Source organism: Trichoderma ghanense (assembly GCF_004382785.1).
Source record: "Trichoderma ghanense strain CCMA-1212 chromosome Unknown scaffold_10, whole genome shotgun sequence".
In the NCBI taxonomy this organism is placed as follows: domain Eukaryota; kingdom Fungi; phylum Ascomycota; class Sordariomycetes; order Hypocreales; family Hypocreaceae; genus Trichoderma; species Trichoderma ghanense.
Window position 1 is genome coordinate 15,330 of NW_027395673.1, and position 23,544 is coordinate 38,873.

Here is a 23,544-nt window from a genome sequence, read left to right on the forward strand (position 1 = left end):
GACAAGAGCTCAGCAGGAACCGAAGCAGATGATATGTGGCAGCTGACTCATTGGGAATATGAAGAGCTACGCCATCGAAAACCTCACTCAGTTCTTCAGCTACTCCCGTACGAGTTTGTGTTGCGGGATCATTATCATCTGCTGCCGATGGATTGTTCACGACAGTCATGTTCGACGAGACTATCAGCAGGCTATCGGAGATGCCGTCGATGATATACTTGAGCAGATCAGGACGGGCCGAATGCCGCCTGAAATGGCCGCTCAAAAAGCGCATCAAATGCGCAATCGATTATTCTATTCAATGCGGCACAGGACTTCGCCGATTGGGCTGATAGTAGCCCACGCAATACATGCAACAGCTCGTCCATACGAATACTTTCTGGAGAAGAATACGCTGTTAATGTTTGGAAAGCCGTCCAAAGAGCTCAGCCAAAGACAGGCAGAGGAGGTTGTAATGAAGACAATCAACAGCGCTAGACGTCCAAGTAACGCTGTTACTGGTATCAGTCATCGAGCAAGCCTCTTCTGCAAAGGCATCATCATTTCGATTGCAACCGCGTCTTTTTATTCTGCATTAATCTCAGAGCACAGATTGGTCGACATAGCGAGACTGATTGCACTGGGCTCATGCTCCGCAGCTGTAGGGAATTTGGGCATGGTTTCTTTTTTTATATACATGTCATGGAGAAGCGCAAGAGGTAGAGAGACGGAAATCTACAATACCTTTTTTTAAGCAGAAGCAACGCGGCGAAGAAACAGCACAGCCATGATGCATTCCCAGTTTTTTTTTTTTTTTTTTTTTTTTTTTTTTTTTTTTTTTTTTTTTTTTTTTTTTTTTTTTTTTNGTCGGCAAAGCCCTGCTCCTGTCACGACAATGTTATTGCTGGTGACTCAGAGGTCGTCATACACGACTCGATGGCAAAATCGATCTTTTGATCATGGACACGGTCAAGTCTATTCTCCAAAGCTGTGCAATGAAGACTGGAAGTTGTGAATTGATGTCCTCCTCTTCTCACTCGCAACTATTCGATGAAGAAAAACCATCCAGATGCACACTAGTACTGTTGCTGACAATCCATCAGTTGCTCATTTGCGATCTACCGACCTGCGACTAATAGCCCAAGTAGATACAGACTCCGCCAACAGGAAACCACATTATCGCAAGTCATTGTTAGAAGCCTCGTCATGAAAGGCTTACAGGAACGATGGGTTTGCATTCGTAAGAAGCTGCACAAAGTAGGCTTGGAACCAAGCACCAGCTTGGGGCGCTGGTTGCAAGGCATCTGAGAGGGCGCAATGGGAGTCAAATCGTGGCGCACTGCTATCGCTGGTCCCGTCACACTCGCCGCCTGGCTTGACCCACACAAAAGAGTCCAGCAGCGAGTCTCCGGTGTTTGAAGATGGACGAATACCGAATCCGGTACCGATGACATTGCACCAATCTCCCCACTGTTGCTGCCCGGTTGGCTGCTTGCCAGATCGGCCTTGGTCGGTGATGAAGAAGGCGTTAGACCAGCCGTGATTGGCAAGAAGAGGTCCAATAGCGTGGATATACAGCTTCTCGTTGTAGACGGCGTTGCCTTGCGTGTATGATGGTGGGCTGGTAATGTTCCAACCATTGTAATTGGCTACATTGGTTGCCAACCCGCGAAGAGCGCTCGGAGACGAGGCATTCTTGTAAACGTTTGCAAACAGTTGAGCGGCCGGGTCTTGATTTGCCGGCCAACCAAGCCATCCTGCATGGCCAGCATCCAAGTACATCGCGATGTTTGGAAGGTTCAGCTGCGTGATGGCGTAGTTGATGCATTCAAGGTAGGCAGACTGAGCATTCGCACACTTTGGAGTACCCAGGTTTGTGACCAAGTTGGCAAGAGAATCAGGTTCTAGAAGATGGAACAAGGATTAGCATAGCGACACGGCGGTAGGGGTCACAGAGGTCTCGTACCAATGACCAAGATGGTGCGAATATCGGAATACTCAACGACAATTTGACGAATGGTATCGATGTAGTTCTTGTATTTAGCCACACCACCATCGGCAATGGAGTATTCGCCATTGGAAGCAAGGGCAGCACAGTCGCGATCTGGCAAGTCATACACCACAAACTGCCCGGCGTAGTTACCACCGTTCTTGTTGGCGGTGCGAATATCGGCCAATGTTTGCTCCATGAGGGGGGTCTTGTCAAGAGTATCCCTGCGGTAAACTGTGAGTTTCGTTGCAAAGTGTATTCCTTTCGGGAGGACCTACAGCCACATGAACGAGGGCACCTTTGCGACAGCTGCTGCAGCAGTGGCCATGGCTCCAGTCAAGCTCGGAATAGCGAGACTGCTGACTTCAGACGCATAATAGGCATTGGCCCAAGGGGTAACCCCAACAAAAGGATTGCCTGAATATGTAGCGGTTCCCGATCCTACTGGAGGTACTCTCGTAGTGGTAGAACCAGGGGGAGGGGTTGCGGAAGACCTGGATGTTGTGGACGATACTCGGTTAGTCGTCGACGAGGCGCGTGTCGAAGAGCTTGAGCTTGCAGCGCCGGGAAGGCATTGGGAGTAATAGTCGTTTGAGTAGACGCATGTGCTTCCCGCAGCACAGCAAGTCGGACCCGACCAGTTCTGGCCACCACATTGGCCCCTTGACGTATGTTAGTATTCCTGTCTCCTGGAAGGATTCCATTTTCATCTTACCAGACGCTTGAGCAAGCTTGCCGCTCCTCTAGAGGCACACTAGCTGCCAGTGTGGCCAGCGTAGCCAGCGTGGTGAAAATGCCGACGATCATGTTGCAATACACAGAGGATGGTCTTGGAAGCCTCTTGAGGTGAGCCGCTGTGAAACCATGTTGCGCTTCTTGCAGGGTTATAGTCCCCCTTTTATACAGGCGATGTCTGTGACTCCATGCGCTGAAGCATCGTCACGATGTAGTATTCGGGAACACAGGATAAAGCCCGGAGAGTTTGCAACATTGTATAGCCATAAGTGGCGGCTAATGAACTTCCATCCCCGCCTTGCTGTATATTACCCAATGAAAAGCTGATTGAATGAGCCTTTAATATGCGGAGTGTAGCATTCCCCTTAGAATAGCCTTGTCGTACGGCTAATAAAGTGTATATGTTGCGCGTGGCATTGCGCTGCTCTCTGAATTGGTGGGAAGAGTAAAAATACCTTGAGAGAGATGGTCCTCGAGGTAGAAAATAGGCTCTATTTGAGGCTAATACGCTGTGGCATTATTGCCTTATACATTAGCTCATGATACCAAGGCAATATAACATACTGTCAGTTCGGAGGGGAAAGCATAGGTAGAATAGCTATCGACGGGAATTCCACTATACGGCACTACTGCAGTTACTGGACCGTTTACAATCCGCCTACCTCGCTCATCTTGTTTAGTATTACTCTCTCTTATGTACCAAGTTTACTATAATAGCCTGAGAGGCTAATAGGCTAAGCTTAGTTACCTTATACAAGGCAAATTTAAATTTAACAAGGGCAGTCTTCTTATAGCATTTAATTAACGCTGCTCTATATATATATGCACCTAGAGAGAAGCGGAAGATACTTAATAACTATAGACTATTAGTCGTGATCTCTAGAAGGCCGTTTTATCTCAATCCTTACTATCTTTCTAAATAGTAATTTTACCATTATTTTAAAAGCAGGCGAATCTCATAAACATAATGCTATAATTTATATTTACTGTATGTAATGAGTGAATATTATTAACTATTGCATTATCCTAGAGTACTAGCAGTTAAGAGAAGGATAGAATACTAGCAGTTAAGGATAGAATACTAGCAGTTAAGAGAAGGATAAATAGTATCTAGTTATAGCCTAGAACTATAATTATACACACCGATTAAGAATCTGAGCTTTTTTAATAGTCTCTCCTGACAGTTAAGGGTACTTGCGCTTAATGGCGATAGCGGCAGCGCCTGTAGTCGTTGTCCCAATATTGATTCCGTGGGCAGCTGCAATAATTGCCACGTCGGTGATATTCTTGTCCGCGCCTGTAGCAGACGCATTCATTAGAACGGCGGTCGTAATACGCATCTCTGCCGCAGTCACGCCTGTTATGCCCGTGGTTGCGGTCGCGGCCGTCGTCACGAGCAGCGAGATAGTTGTGTTCATGTCCGTGCTTGTGGTCGTAGCCGTCCTTGTCGTAGCCGTCCTTATCGTAGCCGTCCTTGTTGTAGCCGTCCTTGTTGTAGCCGTTGTTATAGTGGCCGTCCTTGTGGTGGCCGTCCTTGTGGTGGCCGTCCTTGTGGTGGCCGTCCCTATTATAGCCGTCCCTGTTGTAGCCGTCCCTGTTGTAGCCGTCCCTGTTGTAGCCGTCCCTGTTGTAGCCGTCCCTGTTGTAGCCGTCCCTGTGGTAGCCGTCCCTGTGGTGGCCGTCCTTGTGGTGGCCGTCCTTGTGGTGGCCGTCCCTGTCGTAGCCGTCCCTGTTGTAGCCGTCCCTGTCGTAGCCGTCGTTTTTGTTGTCACGAGCAGCGAGATAGTGGTGGCCGTCCTTGTGGTGGCCGTCCCTGTGGTGGCCGTCCCTGTGATGGCCGTCCCTGTCGTACCCGTCCCTGTTATAGCCGTCCCTGTTATAGCCGTCCCTGTTATAGCCGTCCCTGTTATAGCCGTCCCTGTTATAGCCGTACTTGTCGTAGCCGTCCTTGTCGTAGCCGTCGTTTTTATTGTCACGAGCAGCGAGATGGTCTCCAACCTCGGGACCGCGAGCAGCGAGATTGTCTATAACCTCGGGACCACGAGCAGCGAGATTGCCCTCAGCCTTGGGGCCAGGAACGGCAGTGGCAAGGCTCATAGCCACAAGTGCTGGCAAGAGGAGAGTACTCTTGAAAAGCATTATGGGCGATTTAGCCAGCAAGGATAAATATAGGAGTTGATATAATTGTTAATTAGAAAGAGCTTATAAGAGTATTCTCTTTACTGGTAGCTGCTTGATTAAGGAACACATATTTTGCATTGCTGGTGATAGGGGTTTATATAGATCGAGCTCAAGCGGTTAAGATTAAATACTAAGTGAGGAGAAATACTTCTCATTCTTCAGCCTCAGCCACCAGTCACTCATATTCACCTCCTGCATGATTTAAAACTGACATCAGGCATTTTATAAACATTCCAAGCAATTCTTTAATCACATGCATATTGGGAGATGCAGCTCGTATACCTCAATAAGGATACTATTATATCAGCTCAGCGCCAGCATTCCAGGACAGACTTTATGTGCCAGCTTAGCGCCGCCATACTCCTAGTAGATAACGCTACTTATAAGCCAGATGCCTAATCTATAAAGCGAAATTTAGAGTTCTTGTTTTAAAATTTACTTACTCTCTACCTCTAGTTATAAAGCTTTCTATTATACACCTCTGTAAAACTATTCCTGTATTTTCTCTACTATAGAGTTACTTTTATTAATGTTAATCACAGTACTCTATGTAGCCTATTAGACTTTCTTGCAGCTGCGGGGTAATAATCTAGTAAAGCTGCATGCCATTATATTAACAATTTCCTGATAGCTGGCTACACTATAATTATGGCTTTAGCTATACAAGGCAGACCTAAGGCTCTAAATAGATCTAAAGGTAATCACAACATCATAATAATTATATAATAGCCTCAGCTAAATGAACGAATAGGGAAAAGGAACCTGTTAGAAGGATCGCAGCTAAGAGAAGAGTTACTCAAAACAGCACACTTGCCCTTGCTGGAGTTGAGAGCAAACGTTTTGCCATCAGCATTAGGCGTGGCAGTGTACGTCGCGGGAGTACCGCTGTTGTCGCAGTCAGAGTTCCACGGCTGATAAGGAAGCCACCGCTCGTTATGTTAGGAGAGTTAACAGACATATATCAGCGAGAACACAAGACAGTACGCTCGAATGAGTAGCTGCTCATGCTTGAAGAGGTGCGGGGCGCCATCTTGATGGTTATTGTGGATGCAGGGGCAATACTTACAGATACCTGATCCCGCTCTTGGGACAAGTAGACGGAGCGCCAACGGATTTAACAGAAATCAACTTGCCCCTCTAGATCGAGCCACGGACGTTGTAGTGATACTATAGCTCGTTGAGTCCACCATTCCTATTGCATGTTAATGATGACATTCTGGCCGTGATGCGCAGTAAGAGCATTTCGGATTGCGGTCAGAGCATACGTCAATGTTACGGATAATGCCGGCGGCAGCAAGCCAGCCATTCGAAGGAAGGGATTGGAACCAGGTGGTAACCCGCTTTAGCCATAAAGAGGTAGTCGACAAAATCTTGAGTGGGCTTGTAATGGGAATAGAACTCTGGCTCAAGAGTGCTGATGCATGTGTTATGCTTGCCAAACTCGTGCTGCTAGAAACACTTATCGTCGCCATAGTAGTCTTCCTAATACTCCCTAAGATTAAATACATAGGGATCTTGGTTTTAGAGAAGGGCCGTGGTATTAGTGTACGCTCTAGAGTTATTGCAGTTTTGCTCATAGGTTCCGTTATAATTATCGGCTTAACCTATGGAGATAGTTTACCAGAAAAGATAGGCTGATAGGCGGGCATGTTACTAGACACTGCGGACAGTCCACCCGTTATACAGGACCAGTAGACGGGTCAGTGTCCTAAAATCGGGTGAGAATGAGCTGGCCACCGGGATAGATAAAGCGACAAGTGTTAGAAACAGCAGTGGTATTATAGCAGCCAGCGGTATTAAACATGGACCAGGGCTGGCCTTTGGATATAGACCTGTTGTTACTGCGGCTGGCTTGCTCTCTAACTAAGGGTATTACCCTTGTGACCGATCTAGAGTCACGACAACGGCCTCCGTAGATGGAATTGTGAGCTTGGCCATGCCTCTTGTAATGCCTAATACCTCGTAATGTGGTCGACCTGACTGCGCAAGCCGCCCATGTGTGTAATTCCAGCTGAGCCCACCCCACGAAATACTGGAGTCTGCACTCGCTCCTGCGCCGAGAAGTCTCTGAACTGTGGCGGATTTGACACTGGAGGGGAAATTGAGTGTCACCTGTTGGGTTGGTCGAGGATATATAGTTGTAGAATTCCACTCGTCAAGGTTGATGAGTACGTATTTACTCAGCTTATTCGACTCATAGACGCCATATGCGGAAAATTTCCAGTGATTTGACCCGAGATTGATGGGGATAATCTGAACATGAGGGTTATGGCCAATAACGTCTGCCACGACAATCTGACCGTAAAGCGGTGCCCGGACATAGGGTTGCATGCTGCCAGTGGGCACAGGAACCCAGCCTGTGTATCCGAAGGTTGTCCCCTGTATGAGATTGAAGCGGGTAATGTTCTGCCGGTTTGTTAATTGGTGCCAGAAGGTGTAAAGCAGGACATTGGAAAGACTTACTAAAGACATTCCGTACATTAAGTAGTCAATGAGCCATAGCGCACTACCAAAGACTCCCTCAACTTGGCTCATCAAGATATTAGTGTAGTCACTATTTGTCTCTCCAAGCAAAAAAGTGATGTTCGGGTAGTTCGTCTTCAAGTAGTTGTTTGCAGGAGAGTAAATGCTGAGATTAGCCACAACAGCAGTGTGGTTCATAAAAGTTTCTGCGACATGTTAGAGCACGGACAGGAGGTGATCGAAATCGAGAACTGACCCTGGAGTCGAACCCAGGCCTGGTTACCAGCTGCATAGCTGTCCTTGTTTCAGTATGAATCACATAGAGTGGCAACTTTCTCGCTTACTGGTGGAGAGAAACTGACTTTACATGATTGCTCGAATCAATTCCTCCGTTAAACGCGTTGGGCCTTTGCTGAAGTTAGCTTCCAGATCATACAATCGCATTGTAAGCAGTCAACCGACGTGGTAAAAGTGTTCAGCTCCGCGTTTGCAAAGACGAGGGCTTGGAAGAACCTTTGCTCATCTAGGCCGTACCGATTCCCTTTGAGAACGTGTTTCGAGATCGCATCTGCATACGTGGTCCACTCCTGGAGGTAGTCGTGGACGTCATACTCGCACGGCCGAACTGCACATGGGTAGAGATCAACCTCATTCCCAATCTCAAAGGCTACAAGGCTGCTCTTGAGTGTGTTCATTACCTGTTTGCATACCTCCAAAGTATTGTTTAGCCCCCAGGTAGCATTGTTGGCTAAATTGGCCTGGAAGCTCCACAATGAACCTGGGAAGTTGTTGAAGGCCTCGAAGTAAACGGGACCAATATACACCGCGGATGGGATGCCATTCGCCCCGGACTCCACTAAAATGGACTCTTTCTGTGAGCCGTTGTAGTATGTGCGATCTCTTGAAGTGGGTATTAATTAGCCTTGTGTACCATCCTCGAACCATTTTCATTCAGAAAGCTTGAGCTTACGCAGAAGTGCCTCCTACACGGATGTATGGGTGCTTCCCAGTCTTTCTGTATAACAGGTCCAAGATATCGCGGGAGAACAGGTTGGGGTGACTGTTATTTCCTACGGGGCTTAGCTTCAATGCAAATCGACAACTGGCGAGGTAGCAGCCTACCTGCGAAATCCGCAAGCCAATGGGCAGGGAACGAGAAAGAGGCGAAAGCATGATCCACGATTTGAGAAGCCCCATGGGGGACAAGGCCGGGCGCGGCAACTTTGATCAAAGGTTCAGAAGACGCTGCTGCCCGCTGTGCGAGACAGAGGCCAGTTAGTAAGAAAGCTTCTCGCAGCATCTTGCAGAAGACAAATTTCCAGGGACGGAGGAGGTGGACAGCGCTCGACGGACCTGATTGCTGGCTTCAATGTTCGACAGCGTATGTCTTATACTTTTTTTTCTGGAGCTCGAGACTTACAAACAGCAACTCACCCAGAACAGAGCTTAAAGCTGTTATGCCAATGAAGACATTCTACCCAGACAGGTCGTCATTCTGGCTAGCTTGAAGACGGCAGATTACCCCACAAACTTGCTTCGGGGAATACGCGGGAGCGGCAATCAGGGGGGGAGGACCCGTAAGCCGGCTCGCCGCAGAGGGTATGGCGGCGGCTCTCGGTGGCATTCTGTCGGAGTTCGGGCAAGATCGCAAGTGAGATTCTAATCGGACGGCGGCTTTCGCGTGACAGCAACTCTTGACCATCAAAAGAGTGTGGTCAAAGTCCGTTGAAGCAGTAGATAGTCCTAGCAGTCACCAGGTCCCTATCGAGGCTATTCTCTTAAGTATCTGGACAATGTGTGAAGATTCGTAGGCATGGGTGGTCTCGACCTCTAGCATCAAGTACGTAGTCCAAGATACTGCGTTCCATGACCCTTGAGTTTCGTTCGCATTGATTAGCAGCTAGCCAGCTCGCATCAGGTCCTGGTCGATGTGTCGAGCTTTTATAGTGCATGTAATGCGGTTACTGCCCTCGTTGGTAAAGGTAGTAATCGCTCGGTATCAGACTAACTCAACCGTTAACGAGCGAATATACCGATATCGTGAGCTTGCAGTGGCAAGCGAAAATGAGCAACCTGTGTGCCGTAAGGACCGTCATCAGGCATTTCAGGAATCTCTATTTTCCCAGCGGTGTATATATTGTCGTCCAAAACGTTGTCGGCCGCCCCAGCCGTGACAGCAGCCGTCATTGCGGGCAATAGGATGACAAAGCGGTTCCCGAAGAGGTCATTTTAACTTGTAGTATGCTCCAGACGATGATTTACGGCACTGCCCCCAAATCTGAGGCCCTCCCATGTGCTGATGGGCTCATGCTGATGGTATTCTGAGGTACCGATCTATGAACCGTAGCAAAGGAAATACAGGCCGTCGCATCAGGATGAAAACCGGCAATACGAGGACGCAAACTCTTCCTGTTCTTGCGATCGAAGATAGCGAAAATGCTAGAAGCGTCTGCTCTCTCTCCAAGTGCATTCGTTATCCCCCGTGACGTAGACAAGAATATCACCCAGAGCGTCGTGAGAGTATCAATTCATCCTAGCATCCCTATCTATTTCCCTGAACGACCGTTGGCTAACCGATCGATCAACAGCCCACTAACAGCACTTTCCACAAGATGTCGCCCCCTTTTTGGCTCGTCTCCCTTGCTTGCAAGTGCGTCGACGGCTGCGGCGCTGACAGCTGCCGTGACTGCTCGTCGAGACCTGTTCGGATCATGTCGTGCGCGCACAGCCTCTGTGACACCGGCGGCTAGAGCTGCCGTTGCTGCCTCGACGAGGCGGTGCTCGCTGTGAGCACGGGTATTGCCACTGGGGCGGTGACCTCGCCGTCGGTGTTCGACAACATCTTCGTTATGCAATGACCGACCACGCGGTCGACAAGATCGGCCCTCATGGTGGTGATATCTTGTTCCATTATGCTTGCTCATGTCGCCGTAGTCGTCATAGCGCCTTCGAGGTGGCCTGTCACGATGTTTGATCTCGCGTTCCCTCTCCGGTCGTACAACAGTCCTGAAATTTTCTTTGTCTGTATCGCGAGCAAGCTCGGGATACTGGCTCAGCGGACGTGTACGGGAAGAGCTGTAGCGATGCTCGTCATCAATATAGCCACGAGAGCCGCGGTGTCTCGACATAGTATTGTGGATTGTTCTTTTAGTGGAGTGTTACACGCTGACTGTGAGGTTGTATATATCATCAATTCTAGAATAAAGCAGCATCTTCTTGTTGACTTTATATTAGCTCGAGAGTTGAGTTTGGAGAGAAAGTGCCAGTCACTAAGATAAATATTTGCTTAGCCAATATTGATACAATGAAGTCATTCATGCCGATTCAGTAGCTGATGCGCGTCAAGGCGTGCCGATCACTGGCAGCATGGAAGTTCATTGTGCATACTGTGACAGCGAAAGTCCAAATTGCCAATGACATACATTTGCCTCGGCTTGTGATCATGTCTTCGTCATTCATCTGGATAAACCGATCCTTTTGTCGATTTTTCCAGGTTGTTTTCATTGGATCACAGGAACACATGTCCAGCCTACGATAAGCAATGCTGACGCCCGCCTCTGTTTTACCCCTCGAAGATCTCTCAGCATTGTTTTGGAGTTGATATACTCTGTGCTCACCTTTGTTTAATGCTATATTATTGTGCACCTGGCTGCGGACTTGTTGCTACCACGCATTTCTATACGCTACAACAACAATTGAATGCATCCAACACTAGCTAGGCTGTGTGCCCTCAATTGTAGTCTCACTTGCTCTGTCATCTGTGATAGCACTGAATGAAGGGATAAAATACGTCGTCGCTTATAAAGGAATACACCATCACCCGGGATGTCATACCTAGAGATCTGCTACAACACTATTCTCACGATCTTTAATTCCATTTATACAGGAAACTTGGAGAGCGACGCCTGGAAAGGCGTTTGCAGCATCAGCTTCGCGATCTCCTACAATATCGCAAGAGACAGCAAGCGTGATAGATAGACGCTTTAGCGGACGAATGCCTTGTGCTTAAGCAGGGCTCGGCCGAGTGCTTTTCAACTTCTTCTTCCTTCCGACACCCTACTATCCTCTCAGCTCAACATGAGTCGCGCTTTCACTTTGGGACTTCAACATATGAAACGAGAAGAAAGGAAAGGAAGAAGACAGAGAAGGTAAGATGAGCCAATTACTTCTAAGCTTCTGTGAGAAATCCAGTGAGCTGCAACCTATTCTAGCATGTCAGAATCAGCAATCCGCGCTCTGTCCAGCATCATATTCTTCTTCCGTCCCATTCTCACCAACCAGCTTTTGGATCATCCTCATAAATCGCCTTTGATACTCAAACGGCTCGGTAGTAATTGTCATGGGCCCATATCCAGCCCACGCGTTGAACGCTGAAACAAGACCAGCCATGGCCTTGGCACGGAATTTATGTCGAGCCCAGAAGAAGTCCAGCAACACAGCGCGGTAGGCCCATTGCCCATCAGCAGAGACAACGCCCGTTCTCCAAAAGTCCGCTTGTCTGGCTGCCGATGAGGTTCCGGAAAGAAAGGGATCAGAAGCATCGAAACGCGATTCTCCGCTTCTCGCATAACGTACAAGGAATAACGAGTAGTCTAAGACATTTGACTCGGCGAGGAATTTTGTATCCGTATCCAACAAAGCCACCAGTTCCTTCGTCGCCTGTTGTGAAACTCGGATTTGATCTGGAAAATGGTCCACCAGCCTGTCCTTAACGCTTTGCGGCGCGAGTTTGCCATTCGCAAGGTCACGCTCGGGAAAAAAATAATCGTGTGGTTTCAGATCGTAGGTCTCATAACGAGTCGTATCACCGTCCATATCGATGCCATAGAGGAGATGCTCCATTATGACGTGATGCGTTGGTTCCAAGCCCAATAGCCCGCCGAGGGTCGGATACGGAACACAGAGGAGGTCGGTTATTCGCACTAGGAGACTGCCAGGATTTTCCCACATGTGGACGATGTACGGTGTAAGTAATTCATGCATGAAAAACTGGTGTTCAAAGTGTCGATCCAGCGACTTGACAAGGAATTTGCCATCCCAAGTCTTGAAAAATGTAGAACCACTGTATCCGAGGGTTCCCATTGGGACGAGGTTTGACGCGCGTTGTTCTTCTTCAGGCTCCGGAGGCGAAACATCGTTTCGTGTCTGGAAGGATTGTGCATAGGCTTCATCGGTTATATGCCACACTTCTCGTCTGAGGGCGAGGAAATCGTTGGGTCGAAACAGCATCAGCTCCAAATGCCACAAGGAAAGGAATTTGAGCATGGAGCGTGGGAGCTGCACACAAGCTGGTCGCTTCTTTTGGCTCGTTTCAGCATCCTTACCATCCAGGATGGCGTGGGTGATTGTCATCGAAATGCGGCGCGTACGGCTACGCATTTTCCGCGGTTACGACTGGCGTTTCGATGGAATGCATGCGTGAGTGAATTCTTGTAGCTAAAATCGCATGAGAGAAGCTTTCTGTCCAGGTTATCATCTGGTAGGTAGGCAGATCAATGTCGTCGGGTGACTCCAGATGTATTACAGTACTCCAGGAACCGGCAGCTGGTACGTTTAGTGACGGCCTCGCTTGCGATTAATGGCTGACGTCACCAGTACGCCAGCACCAATGTTTGCAGGTCTGAAATGACACGTAACAGTTGTTAACCAAGACCCTCAGTTTCTCTTAAATCTGGAACGTAGAATTGAAATCGATGCGATGCGCCAAAGAAGAAGTTTGCCGTATGCAAGTGAAATCACAGCATACTTTGAGCTGCGATGCTTGGAAAGTAGGAGACCGTTCAGGTAAAATCCTTGGTTGAAGCCGAGTTCACTCTAACGAATAAAGGATTCGGCGTGTGCGAATGTGGTCTCCATCGCCCGGGAGCCATCAGACACCTGAAGGTTTTTAGTTTTGCCTTCTTCCAACAACGCATGTTAAATCGTGCGAGTCCATAGCACAATCCATCTTTACGCACTCGGCTGATGTTCTATGGTGGCGGGTTGGAATTGCCTATCCAACACTGCCGTTCCAATTAACATTGATGGGCCATAGTGTTATGCCTCATCTAGAAGACGATTCAAGGATTCCATGGCAGCTTTCGTAAAGTCTTCCATCGACATCCCTTCTTTCGGCTTGGAGTCAAACACCTCGATCGATAACCAACTCGAAAATCCTGTGCGCAGTACAGCACCCAACACATCCTGGATCGGCAAATAGCCTCCGTCGAAGGGCAGCGGACGGTAATCATGGCTCCAGGCACACCTGGGCTTGTCCCCATCGCTGCACAGAGGCGGAGTCATCTTGTATGCGTCTGAGATCTGAAGCAGGAAGATCTCATCGCCGCGAATGGTATTCGCCATCTCCGCCATGCTGTGCTTCCATCGCGCTTCCAACTCCTCTCTTCCGATTTCCTCAATGACTCCAGACACTGTGCTTGGGTCGCCATATTCCCCTCCCGCGGTTTGGAAGGTATCCAAACAAAGGCCCAGGTTCGGACGATTCGCCTTCCGAATGATTTGCCACACATCTTTCCACGTTGGGACATGTGTTGCCCAGCACCAGTTCTCATACGCAAGACGGAATCCCTTTTCTGCTAACAGGTCGGCCAGCTCACTCAAGTCGGCGGCAAGGTCATCCAACGAGGAGGAGATTCCGTCAGCATCCGATGATCCCACCTAATAGTCATACCGTGAGCTGTATGTAGCACGCCCAAATCTTGCCATATCCCTTACCTGTAGCATGTCTGTTCCCAGAGCTTCCATAACTCTTATCCATCCGCGAGCCCGCTGAAAGGCTGCCTCTCTCTCTTCGGGGTTTTGTGATTTCGACCATCCTTCGAATCTCGAAAATGGCTGTAACATAAGAATACGAAGGCCTAGATTGTCCACCAAGTCCCGTATTCTTGTGGATACAGAGACAATGCCATCAAAGTCATCGTCGTTGAGCTTTTCTCCATTGAGATGCTGGCTATGTGTCAGAATATCTGGCATAGACATCTCAATTCCGTCGAATCCCGCCTTGCGAATGGCATTTAGCTTTTCCGGCAGCGACGCATTGAAATAGCTAGGGATACTGCACGATGCAAAGCAAGTGGGGAAATTTCGGCCATGATGTCGGATGCCCATGGTGGGATAAATGTGCTGTTGAGAGCGTAAAGGCAGCGTGATTCTAGCAGAATAGAATGATGAGGCAGCGTTATTAGTCCTTTGAGTTGAAGGGTTGGTTCGGATCCTGTGACTATATGTGCTCCGAGGAACTGTACGCTACTACGAGCAATTTTGTCATCAAATCATAGCATCATTTGTGTAGATTGTTTCCACTCGTGACGCAGAGGTTAAATCATGCGAGGAGGGCGGCACTCTGAAGACCACCCGCTCTCAAATTACACGAGTCTGGCAGTCAATACCGACTCTATAACTGAAATGGTAAAATACGTATCCTTCTGCTTGGATTTCCGCGGTTATTCAAACTTGGGACATTGGGTAAAAGAAATGATTAGAATGTTGCTTTTAGGAGATACTGGCAGTACTTCGATCTGGACTATGTACAGTGTCCGCTCTCACTGAGTTTTAGCATCCCCGACTTCATGCCAGGTAGCAAGCCGACCATCGTCGGTTGTTGCTCCAATAGCTTCAAGTTGTCGGAGAACTGTGGAAGAACTCGAGTTATAGCTTTGAAACGCGCCATTCAGCTGAAACGTTTCTACCAGGCCATGCCGCTATGTGTTAGGGTGGTTGCAATGCATTCGATAACGGCTGGCTATCTGCGTCGAGTCAAGCGGTTCATGTCTCAACGATCAGTTCTCCGTATGGGTAGTGGAAAGTACTGTACTGTACGCTGGCTTGGCTGGGTGCTGCGAGTGGTGAGCACGCACAACCGGGCACTGCCGACATCTAGTCTGGCTTGCTCGCAGTCTGGTGCTCAGCACGTGCTTTTTTCAATCGCTTCCTGGTGTCCCAATGAGCGGCCAGGACTGTCTTTTGCTTTATTAGTGAAGCCGTAAGATAATGACATAGAGCGACAAAGGGTCTACACCATTCATTCAGCTGTTTACTTCCAACCACGCCCAGGTCCTCTTTCTGGCGGTATATTCGCACCAGCGCTTAGATCCTAGCCTGTCACACCACGCTACATCTTGCGTAGTCAATCCGAACTCCAACCACCATATTCCCGTTTCATGCGGCCCATTGCGAGGTAAGAAGTAGATAGATGAAGGTGGATTGTCATGGACCCAATCCCTATGCCGGTTCTCCCAGATCATGCATTCCCGCAGAGCCTGCGAGCCTTGAAAAGAAAGATTCAAGCAGCTACTTAATGCAATCCATAGGACTCCCGCAAGTATATCACTCTCCAACTCCGTGATGAAAAGTACGGCATCTGGGCAATATCCCTGCATCGCCATCTCCACCTGAGGCCTGAAGAGTTCAGGAGAGGCATTAGCTGCACGACTTGTGTGCAGGCACCGGTGGACTTCGACGCACGAGAGGAACGCAGGCGGGCGTCTACAGGCCCCTCTGTGGCGACTGATGAACCCTTTTCACATAAAACGATATCGTATGTTCCCTGTGAATGTGTGATACTTCTGCTTGTAAAACTGACATGCCTGAACGAAGTGGCGACTTAACGCCCAATAGCCAAAGAAGAGAGGGGGAAGAAGGCTTGCGGGCCGCGGAACTAGCAAGCGAGTCGCAGGCGAGTCATATCAGCGAAACCTATTGGATGCTAGTTGCTGCAGGATTCTGCATGTATGAACAACAGCGCATGATTGCTGGCAAATGCACCTATTGCTGCGCGCTACATGTCTTATTGGCGCTGCATGCTGCCACGTAGATAGTGCTGCCCAATGTGGCTTATTGTAATGGATACGTGGTTCAAGGGTTACCACGTCAATGCTGTATGTATGCTTCCGATTTGCGGATAGCGTGCCCCAGGAGAACGAACAGATGATTATAAAAGAGGCGAGATCTGTCTCTGGGGAAATTCTGTTCTGTATCACAACTCACTGACAATTCAAAACTTTACAATCTCCTTCAACACCGTTCCCTCATCAATCAACATTCACGATGGCTTTGGTAAGTCTCCAGCCGCGGAACGCAACATTCTTCACGCATCTAACAACATTTGCAGCAATCCGTTCAGGTCCGACCCCACGAGACTGTGGATATCAACGAGCTCGAGACGTATGACACTTCACTTCCCAAGTGTTCCACTGAGGGCTAACCTAGTTTTAGATTCATCGAGTCTCTCATCAACCAGCCTGTCCCTTCTACTTTCTCCAAAGTCCCTGTCTTCTCTTTCAAGTAAGCTGAAAAATCTCACTCCAATGCTAGTAGCATTAGGTTGACAACAGACAGGACGACGGAGGAGAACGTCAACAAGATCAAGGCCAAATTCGGTGACCAGGTCATTATTGACACTGCCAGCGCTTAAGGGAATTGATTATTGTGAGCAAACAGGCGGAATGCCATTCACGGGCTTGGGTTATATAATGGCCGGAAATCAGGTTTATAGGGATCGGCGGAAATTTACAGAGTGAAACAGGGACTCTAGAAATGATATATAAAGAGAAATTTCATAGATGAATATATCCAGACATGCATGACATTGCAACACCACCTAAGGATTCTCGACAAAAATGACGTACATCTGTCGCGATAAATGGGCTTCGAGGCTGTTACTTGACAACTTTGATGATGAGACTCTTCTCTTGACAAGACTACGACCGGAGAAAAATTGATGTCGATTATTGGTTAAGGATATTGTCTAGAACATGAGGAAAATGCAAGCAAGGCGACCAAGACTGGAGACTGGGCGTTAGGCGATCTCGAGATCACTAAGCAATGGAGGCTCTGCGGACAACTGTGTTGAGAAAGCTGCTTGCCTTTTTTGGTAGCCGTCCTGGAGCCTGATCCACCTGTGTATCTCTTGACGAATTCAGACCTCCATACAATGAATCATGCATTCACGACACTGTAGAATCTCGAGCACTTGTATGCCTCATTTTGTATAAATAATCTTGTTACCCTTCCCTTCGTGAGTTCAGTAACCCGATACGCAGACGATTATTGCTGGCTGAAGGATTATCTTTCAGGACATCCTGCATCTCCCTGCATAGAACAGACACCATGAAAGCGAGCGATGTCATACTTTGAGTGTTTCAACTCAGGTAAGGTAAGCAAGCTATGGAGATCTTCAACTTCGCGAGTTGGACACAGATGGTTGGGCTTCAAGAGAAATAATTGGCTTCTTGCATTGATAGGCACATTGTGAGAACGATGCAATTTGGAACGTTGAAAAATTTGCAAGCCCAACGTTGCTAGACTTCGAATGCCAGCAGTATATGCACGATAGGCTCTCCATTCATGAAACTTCGGGTCATTGCCAGATGTATTAAGGCTATAGGAGAAACACACATCCGTTAGCCTATAAACTCAGGGACAGATATGGTTGTCTGCAGTCTTGTCACTATCCCCTGAACCTTATTTGGCTGAATGGTATTGTCGTCTTTATCAAGTAGGTATGATCTGGATCTCTAGCACGGTGGGGTGAGTTGCATCAGGAGTTTTGCCGACCGGTTATACCGCAAGGGCCGGGACGATGAATGAGCTCAAAGTTTCATATTATTGTGGCATGTAACCCTGTTGAGAATCTGGTCACTTTTTTCTGCCTCAATATATAGATTACCTGTTACCCCTGGGGGAAGTCCTGATGGAGCAACCCGTGACTATCGAGAAGGCCAAAGAGCCGAGTACGTGTTATTCAGGCTCAATACACATGTTTCCAACAGTGAGGCAGGTACAACAACCAGAATCGTTGGGCCAATGACTATTGGTATTGTCATTTACACCGCTGTAGAGCTATTGCGGAGAAGCCCATGCCTGCCTCCCACGGGGGCAATGGAAAACGGGTGTGATAGGCAGGCCGGAGAATACCACATCTGCGGGAACGGGTACCCCTAAATATAAATATACGATGTCGGAAGCCACGTTTTCCGTGGGTGAATAGAGGCGCTGTAAAGATAGAGATATCGAAGATTTCCGTTTCTGCCCAGCGAGGCCCTTCTGCATTGCTTGTTCCTAGGACGAAAGCTGTTCCAGCGAGCCGCTTACAATTGCGGAGACGAAGGTGTGTAGTTCCTGCAACATGTATTCTCTGACACAAAGCGCCTGGCGCCCCTCTCCCCTCCTCCCCTTCCAAGGCCCCCCTGTGACCTGCTATGCGAACACCACCTTTTCCCAGAGTAGCAAGCCATACTGATGATGGAAAACAGTCTCGGCCCCTGCGTTGTTTCCCGCGGTCCACCATGAACAGGCCCATGGCTCCATTGCTGCTTGCGGCCTCCATACTGCTTGGCGGCGCCGCTGCACAACAGACTGTTTGGGGGCAGTGTGGAGGTATTGGTTGGAGTGGACCTACGAATTGTGCCCCTGGTGCAGCTTGTTCGACTCTCAATCCGTATTATGCGCAGTGCATTCCGGGAGCCACTAGTATCACCACTTCGACCCGGCCCCCTTCCGGTCCAACCACCACCACCAGGGCTACCTCAACAACCTCTTCCACTCCACCAACGAGCTCTGGAGTTCGATTTGCCGGCGTTAATATTGCGGGCTTTGACTTTGGCTGCACAACGGAGTATGTCTTCTTGTTTTCTTAAGTTGCCGGCTGCGTCTTTTGGGGGGTATCCAGCTCTGCGAGCTGCAAAAACACCGCCGTTCTGCCACTACCAAGGTGTGGGTGATAGGCGACGGTGTTTTCTGCAACCACCTGACAACTCATTCAGAAATTGAGCGCTGATGGAAGTCTTGCTACAGTGGCACTTGCGTTACGTCGAAGATTTATCCCCCGTTGAAGAACTTCACGGGCTCCAACAACTATCCGGACGGTATCGGCCAGATGCAGCACTTCGTCAACGATGACGGGATGACTATTTTCCGCCTACCTGTCGGGTGGCAGTACCTTGTCAACAACAATCTCGGCGGAACTCTCGATTCCACCAGCATTTCCAAGTATGATCAGCTCGTTCAGGGGTGCCTGTCTCTGGGTGCATACTGCATTGTCGATATACACAATTATGCTCGATGGAACGGTGGAATTGTTGGCCAGGGCGGCCCTACAAATGCCCAATTTACGAGCCTTTGGTCGCAGTTAGCATCAAAGTACGCATCTCAACCGAGGGTGTGGTTCGGCATCATGAATGAGCCCCACGACGTGAACATCAACACTTGGGCTGCCACGGTTCAAGAGGTCGTCACCGCAATTCGCAACGCTGGTGCTACGTCGCAATTCATTTCTTTGCCTGGAAATGACTGGCAATCCGCTGCAGCTATCATTTCCGATGGCAGTGCAGCCGCCCTGTCTCAGGTAACGAATCCAGATGGATCTACGACGAATCTGATCTTTGATGTGCACAAATACCTGGACTCGGACAACTCCGGTACTCACGCCGAATGCACTACAAACAATATTGACGGCGCCTTTGCTCCTCTCGCCACTTGGCTCCGACAGAACAACCGCCAGGCTATCTTGACAGAAACCGGTGGTGGCAACGTTCAGTCCTGCATCGAAGACCTGTGCCAGCAAATTCAGTACCTCAACCAGAACTCAGATGTCTATCTTGGCTATATTGGCTGGGGTGCCGGTTCGTTCGATAGCACTTATGTTCTGACGGAAACACCGACTGGAAGTGGTAACTCATGGACGGACACATCCCTGGTCAGCTCGTGTCTCGCAAGAAAGTAGCACCGAGATTGTAAATGCAGGGGTCTCTTGCATATCCATCTCTCTGAATTGAACATAGTTGGCCCTCGATATGGCTTTCCGTTCTTGATTTGAGTCTCTATAGTTTTCATCAAACAGCAGGTATTTTCTGTTTGGCCACACAGCGCAGTGTCCCCAAGACTGCTCCTTGCCCCGCAGTCCCAGTCTGCCTTCGAGTAGGAACCTTCTAACGCTCCAGAAACCTCCACATAGAGTACGATTAGAGACTTATTCATGTAATGTGGTGACGTAGTTAGCAGTTTCTCCCGAAATAGTATGGAGCTCAAGTTGATCGTTGGGCAAATGCAAACCTTTCGGAGCGGCTTTCGTAGTTGTCGCAAGAAGTTGGAGCACTTGGACGGTCAAAACCTTCCCAGCCCAGACGTCCAATAAGATTGTCGCTCGCTTCCGAAAGAGGGCACATGCCGAGTTGGTCATGACGGCAGGGGAATGACTGCTTGCAGTTTCGGGGGCGGAACACCAGTGATTTCTTTCTTCTTGCCATCTATTGGAAATCGATCGCATCTGACAAAACAAGGGTAACTTTCCCCGAGGTCAAGGAGTGCGCCGCCGGTATTGATGTGATATTCCAAAGTCACAGAGATTTGTGTTATTGTATTTAAACATACTACATCCAAATGACAAACAGTCGTATATCAATCAGATCAATTTTCCTCAAAGCACAGCAAATAACTTCAGTGATACCTACCGAGTGACCATGGGGAACGATGCTTCAATTCCCGACCTCGCTGGCCGAGTTGCCTTAGTGACGGGGGGAAAGTGCGTCGCCAGCACGTTTAACCTCTGATACGATGCGATGCCAAACTGACAGCTCTGGTGCATTACAGCGCAGGAATCGGGTTTCAGACGGTCAAGCAACTAGCAACGCATGGAGCGAAAGTGTATCTCGGGGCCCGATCCGAATCTCGAGCAAAACAAGCGATTGACAGCATCCTTTCCGAGAACCAGTGGATCACCAAAGACCGTTTAACATGGCTACCTTTGGACCTGTCGAAACCATCAAACATCGTGGAGGCAGCGCAGTTACTGTCATCCTGGGAAAAAAGATTAGATATCTTGAGTAAGCTTGTTCCGCTTTCACATTTCCGCCTTTTATCACGTTGACAATGTTTCCTTCTTCCAGTCAACAATGCCGGCGTTGCAGCGGACGACTTCACAACGACTGCAGAAGGATTTGAGTCTACCATTGCTGTGAAGCAAGTAACAATGCCTCCATGATGAACCGCGACCATTGTGTTAATGGCAAGACTCTAGTCATATCGGCCACTTCGTCTTAACCGCCAAGCTTTTGCCGCTACTGAAGGCTACGGCATCGACAACCGGCTCCGACGTCCGCATCGTGACAGTAAGTTTCCTTGCACACCGGCAATTCGACACCATCTTTCGGAAACTCATAACACATAGATAAGTTCACTCGCCGAGAGATTTGCACCCAAGTATAACAACTTCGCAACCACGAAAGATCTCAGCGATCCTGGCACGACCGATCCGAACAATTACACTTCGCGCAAGGCTGTCTTCAGTCGCTACGGCGCTAGTAAGCTGGCAAACCTCCTCTTCACAAGGGAACTACAGCGGCGATTAGATGAAGAAGACGTCAAGATTATAGCTTTGGCAGTGGATCCCGGCCCTGTCGCTACTGACGGTGGCATGGGCGTGTTTCCCGGCTTCCTGAAGCCTGTGCTGAAGATGGTAATGAAGAGCCCCGATAAAGGCGCTCTGCCTCAGCTCTATTGCGCTACTGCGAAAGAAGTTGCGAACGAGCCTGAGAGATACAAAGGTCAACTGTTGACTGCACCTGGTAAGACGAACATGGGATCCGACAAGTCGCGAAACAGTGAGTTGGCTCGATCATTGTGGCGGATCACAGAGGAAGCTCTGAGAACGGTCGGAATCTGATGGTTGATGGGCAAGGATTTAGCCAGAGCATATTATGGCAGGAGACTTGACGGGCGCAAGGCGGTATAGCTCAGAAAGCAGATGTGCTAGAGATGTCAGTAATAGATCGTGAGCCTTTGAGAGCTTGCGTATCAGCTCAAAGGAAGTAGGTGTCCTAATTCGATTTCTTGAAAGTCCTTTAAAAGGAGAAATGAGTGAGGCGGGAATGCGGTAAAATAAGCAACTATATACATCGGTAACGACAGTTCCAGCATTATTTCGTAAACTGGCACCCTCATACTGCATCCACTTATACTGCAATCCTTGTCTCTGTAGGCTCAGTTCGACGCCTGACATACTTGACTCTTGTCCACTGTGGTGTCAGACATCACAGTTTCCGAAAAAGCAACATAGCCTTGATCCTTAACAAAGGTTGCGTTCCATGGCCCTTGAGTCTTCTGCGCAGCGAGCTCCGTGTAGAAAGCGCCGTGGGCCGGGCCACTAATGGCGCCATAGACGGGGCTTCCGTCAGATTTACGCTCGTCCGCGAAGTAAAACCTGTATCACGTCAGCTATCAGAGATATCTTGAGTTTCCTACCCCGTTCAACTCACTTGTAGCCAGACTCCTTGTGCTCTTCTGCTAGGTAATGCAACAAATGTGCAGATCCAGATTTGCCAACCCCTTGGGATAGCAGAGGTGGTATGACCATCAAGTGCTGCTTGTTACCGGTATAAATGAACGTTTTGGACGACTCCGGGGGAAGAATAGCGAAAGACTTGATGGCCAACTGGGCCGCGGCAAATGTGGACACAATATTGATATTGTTATCGCGCTGAAAGGCTACGATTTGCTGCTGCAAAGTAGTTGCACGCGTCAAGCTGTAGGAAGTGGCTAACGAATTGTCCAGAAATGTTAATCTCTGCTTCAGTAACATGTAACGTCAAGCGGTGGAAGAGGAACGAACCGTTGTAGACTACAACGCTCGGATGACCCAGTTCGCTTATCACCGTAGCAAATATGTCCTCGATCGAGGATGGTTCAGCAAAGTCCGCCTGGATATGGAGGTATCGCTTAGTGTCCCCCTCATCCTTTCTGGATCGTGAAGCGATCGCCACTTTGTAGCCTTGTGCCGCGAATGCCTTGGCGACGTTGATCCCAACGTTGGGTCCAGCGCCCAAAATGAGAGCCACTCCCTGAGCCATATTGTGCGTAGGTGGCAACTGTCGATACTGATGGAGGTGTCTCGCGATCGCTAACCTTCGTTTACACTTACACGGAGTCGCACTTGCATTTATGGCTTTTTTATAGAGATCAATCCTTTCATTAATACGAACCCGAGGCCTTCTCGCACACTGATGATCAATCATACCCAAATTATTAATGGCAGTCGCCATTTCAGCATCCTTTACATCCTTTGCAGCCTTTGCAGCATTTGCATTCCTTCTAGCAGTTTCATTCTTTGCAGCATTTACAATCTTTGCCATCATTGGGATCATTGCATTCTTTGCATGTGATGCGTCCGTTCGGAAATAGTTGCCAACACTTTGTCAAACTCC

The 23,544-nt window shown here is 48.7% G+C and overlaps 11 protein-coding genes across 11 annotated transcripts; 4 read left to right on the forward strand and 7 right to left on the reverse strand.

The window, feature by feature from the left end:
• Positions 1–58: 58 nt before the first annotated feature.
• CCMA1212_007566 (uncharacterized protein) lies at positions 59–733 on the forward strand (the record flags this gene model as incomplete). The annotated part of the gene is made up of 1 exon (XM_073704733.1): positions 59–733. One exon carries the CDS (start codon positions 59–61, stop codon positions 731–733), a length of 675 nt encoding a protein of 224 aa, XP_073556630.1.
• Positions 734–1,194: 461 nt separating this feature from the next.
• On the reverse strand, positions 1,195–2,823 carry CCMA1212_007567 (Exoglucanase 2; the record flags this gene model as incomplete). Its single annotated transcript, XM_073704734.1, has 4 exons — positions 2,685–2,823; positions 2,248–2,631; positions 1,946–2,193; positions 1,195–1,883 (listed from the first exon to the last, which is right to left on the reverse strand). The coding sequence occupies exons 1-4, from the start codon at positions 2,774–2,776 to the stop codon at positions 1,195–1,197; spliced, it is 1,413 nt and encodes a 470-aa protein (XP_073556631.1). The 5' UTR covers positions 2,777–2,823.
• A 1,065-nt stretch (positions 2,824–3,888) lies between these two features.
• On the reverse strand, positions 3,889–4,843 carry CCMA1212_007568 (uncharacterized protein; the record flags this gene model as incomplete). Its single annotated transcript, XM_073704735.1, has 2 exons — positions 3,889–4,001; positions 4,060–4,843. 2 exons carry the CDS (start codon positions 4,841–4,843, stop codon positions 3,889–3,891), a joined length of 897 nt encoding a protein of 298 aa, XP_073556718.1.
• Positions 4,844–5,616: 773 nt separating this feature from the next.
• On the reverse strand, positions 5,617–8,648 carry CCMA1212_007569 (Beta-glucuronidase; the record flags this gene model as incomplete). The annotated part of the gene is made up of 9 exons (XM_073704736.1): positions 5,617–5,796; positions 6,151–6,265; positions 6,762–7,291; positions 7,349–7,554; positions 7,605–7,642; positions 7,693–7,755; positions 7,811–8,220; positions 8,336–8,418; positions 8,471–8,648. The coding sequence occupies 9 exons, from the start codon at positions 8,646–8,648 to the stop codon at positions 5,617–5,619; spliced, it is 1,803 nt and encodes a 600-aa protein (XP_073556720.1).
• A 1,246-nt stretch (positions 8,649–9,894) lies between these two features.
• On the reverse strand, positions 9,895–10,476 carry CCMA1212_007570 (uncharacterized protein; the record flags this gene model as incomplete). Its single annotated transcript, XM_073704737.1, has 1 exon — positions 9,895–10,476. The coding sequence occupies one exon, from the start codon at positions 10,474–10,476 to the stop codon at positions 9,895–9,897; it is 582 nt and encodes a 193-aa protein (XP_073556677.1).
• A 1,093-nt stretch (positions 10,477–11,569) lies between these two features.
• On the reverse strand, positions 11,570–12,727 carry CCMA1212_007571 (uncharacterized protein; the record flags this gene model as incomplete). Its single annotated transcript, XM_073704738.1, has 1 exon — positions 11,570–12,727. One exon carries the CDS (start codon positions 12,725–12,727, stop codon positions 11,570–11,572), a length of 1,158 nt encoding a protein of 385 aa, XP_073556676.1.
• A 657-nt stretch (positions 12,728–13,384) lies between these two features.
• On the reverse strand, positions 13,385–14,455 carry CCMA1212_007572 (uncharacterized protein; the record flags this gene model as incomplete). Its single annotated transcript, XM_073704739.1, has 2 exons — positions 13,385–14,005; positions 14,063–14,455. 2 exons carry the CDS (start codon positions 14,453–14,455, stop codon positions 13,385–13,387), a joined length of 1,014 nt encoding a protein of 337 aa, XP_073556679.1.
• Positions 14,456–16,393: 1,938 nt separating this feature from the next.
• CCMA1212_007573 (uncharacterized protein) lies at positions 16,394–16,760 on the forward strand (the record flags this gene model as incomplete). Its single annotated transcript, XM_073704740.1, has 4 exons — positions 16,394–16,402; positions 16,458–16,510; positions 16,562–16,630; positions 16,685–16,760. The coding sequence occupies 4 exons, from the start codon at positions 16,394–16,396 to the stop codon at positions 16,758–16,760; spliced, it is 207 nt and encodes a 68-aa protein (XP_073556678.1).
• Positions 16,761–18,633: 1,873 nt separating this feature from the next.
• Positions 18,634–20,069, forward strand: CCMA1212_007574 (Endoglucanase EG-II; the record flags this gene model as incomplete). Its single annotated transcript, XM_073704741.1, has 2 exons — positions 18,634–18,962; positions 19,142–20,069. 2 exons carry the CDS (start codon positions 18,634–18,636, stop codon positions 20,067–20,069), a joined length of 1,257 nt encoding a protein of 418 aa, XP_073556681.1.
• Positions 20,070–20,768: 699 nt separating this feature from the next.
• CCMA1212_007575 (uncharacterized protein) lies at positions 20,769–22,007 on the forward strand (the record flags this gene model as incomplete). Its single annotated transcript, XM_073704742.1, has 5 exons — positions 20,769–20,867; positions 20,936–21,168; positions 21,232–21,308; positions 21,394–21,453; positions 21,513–22,007. Exons 1-5 carry the CDS (start codon positions 20,806–20,808, stop codon positions 22,005–22,007), a joined length of 927 nt encoding a protein of 308 aa, XP_073556680.1. The 5' UTR covers positions 20,769–20,805.
• A 317-nt stretch (positions 22,008–22,324) lies between these two features.
• CCMA1212_007576 (uncharacterized protein) lies at positions 22,325–23,190 on the reverse strand (the record flags this gene model as incomplete). Its single annotated transcript, XM_073704743.1, has 3 exons — positions 22,325–22,544; positions 22,600–22,879; positions 22,953–23,190. 3 exons carry the CDS (start codon positions 23,188–23,190, stop codon positions 22,325–22,327), a joined length of 738 nt encoding a protein of 245 aa, XP_073556683.1.
• Positions 23,191–23,544: the final 354 nt, after the last annotated feature.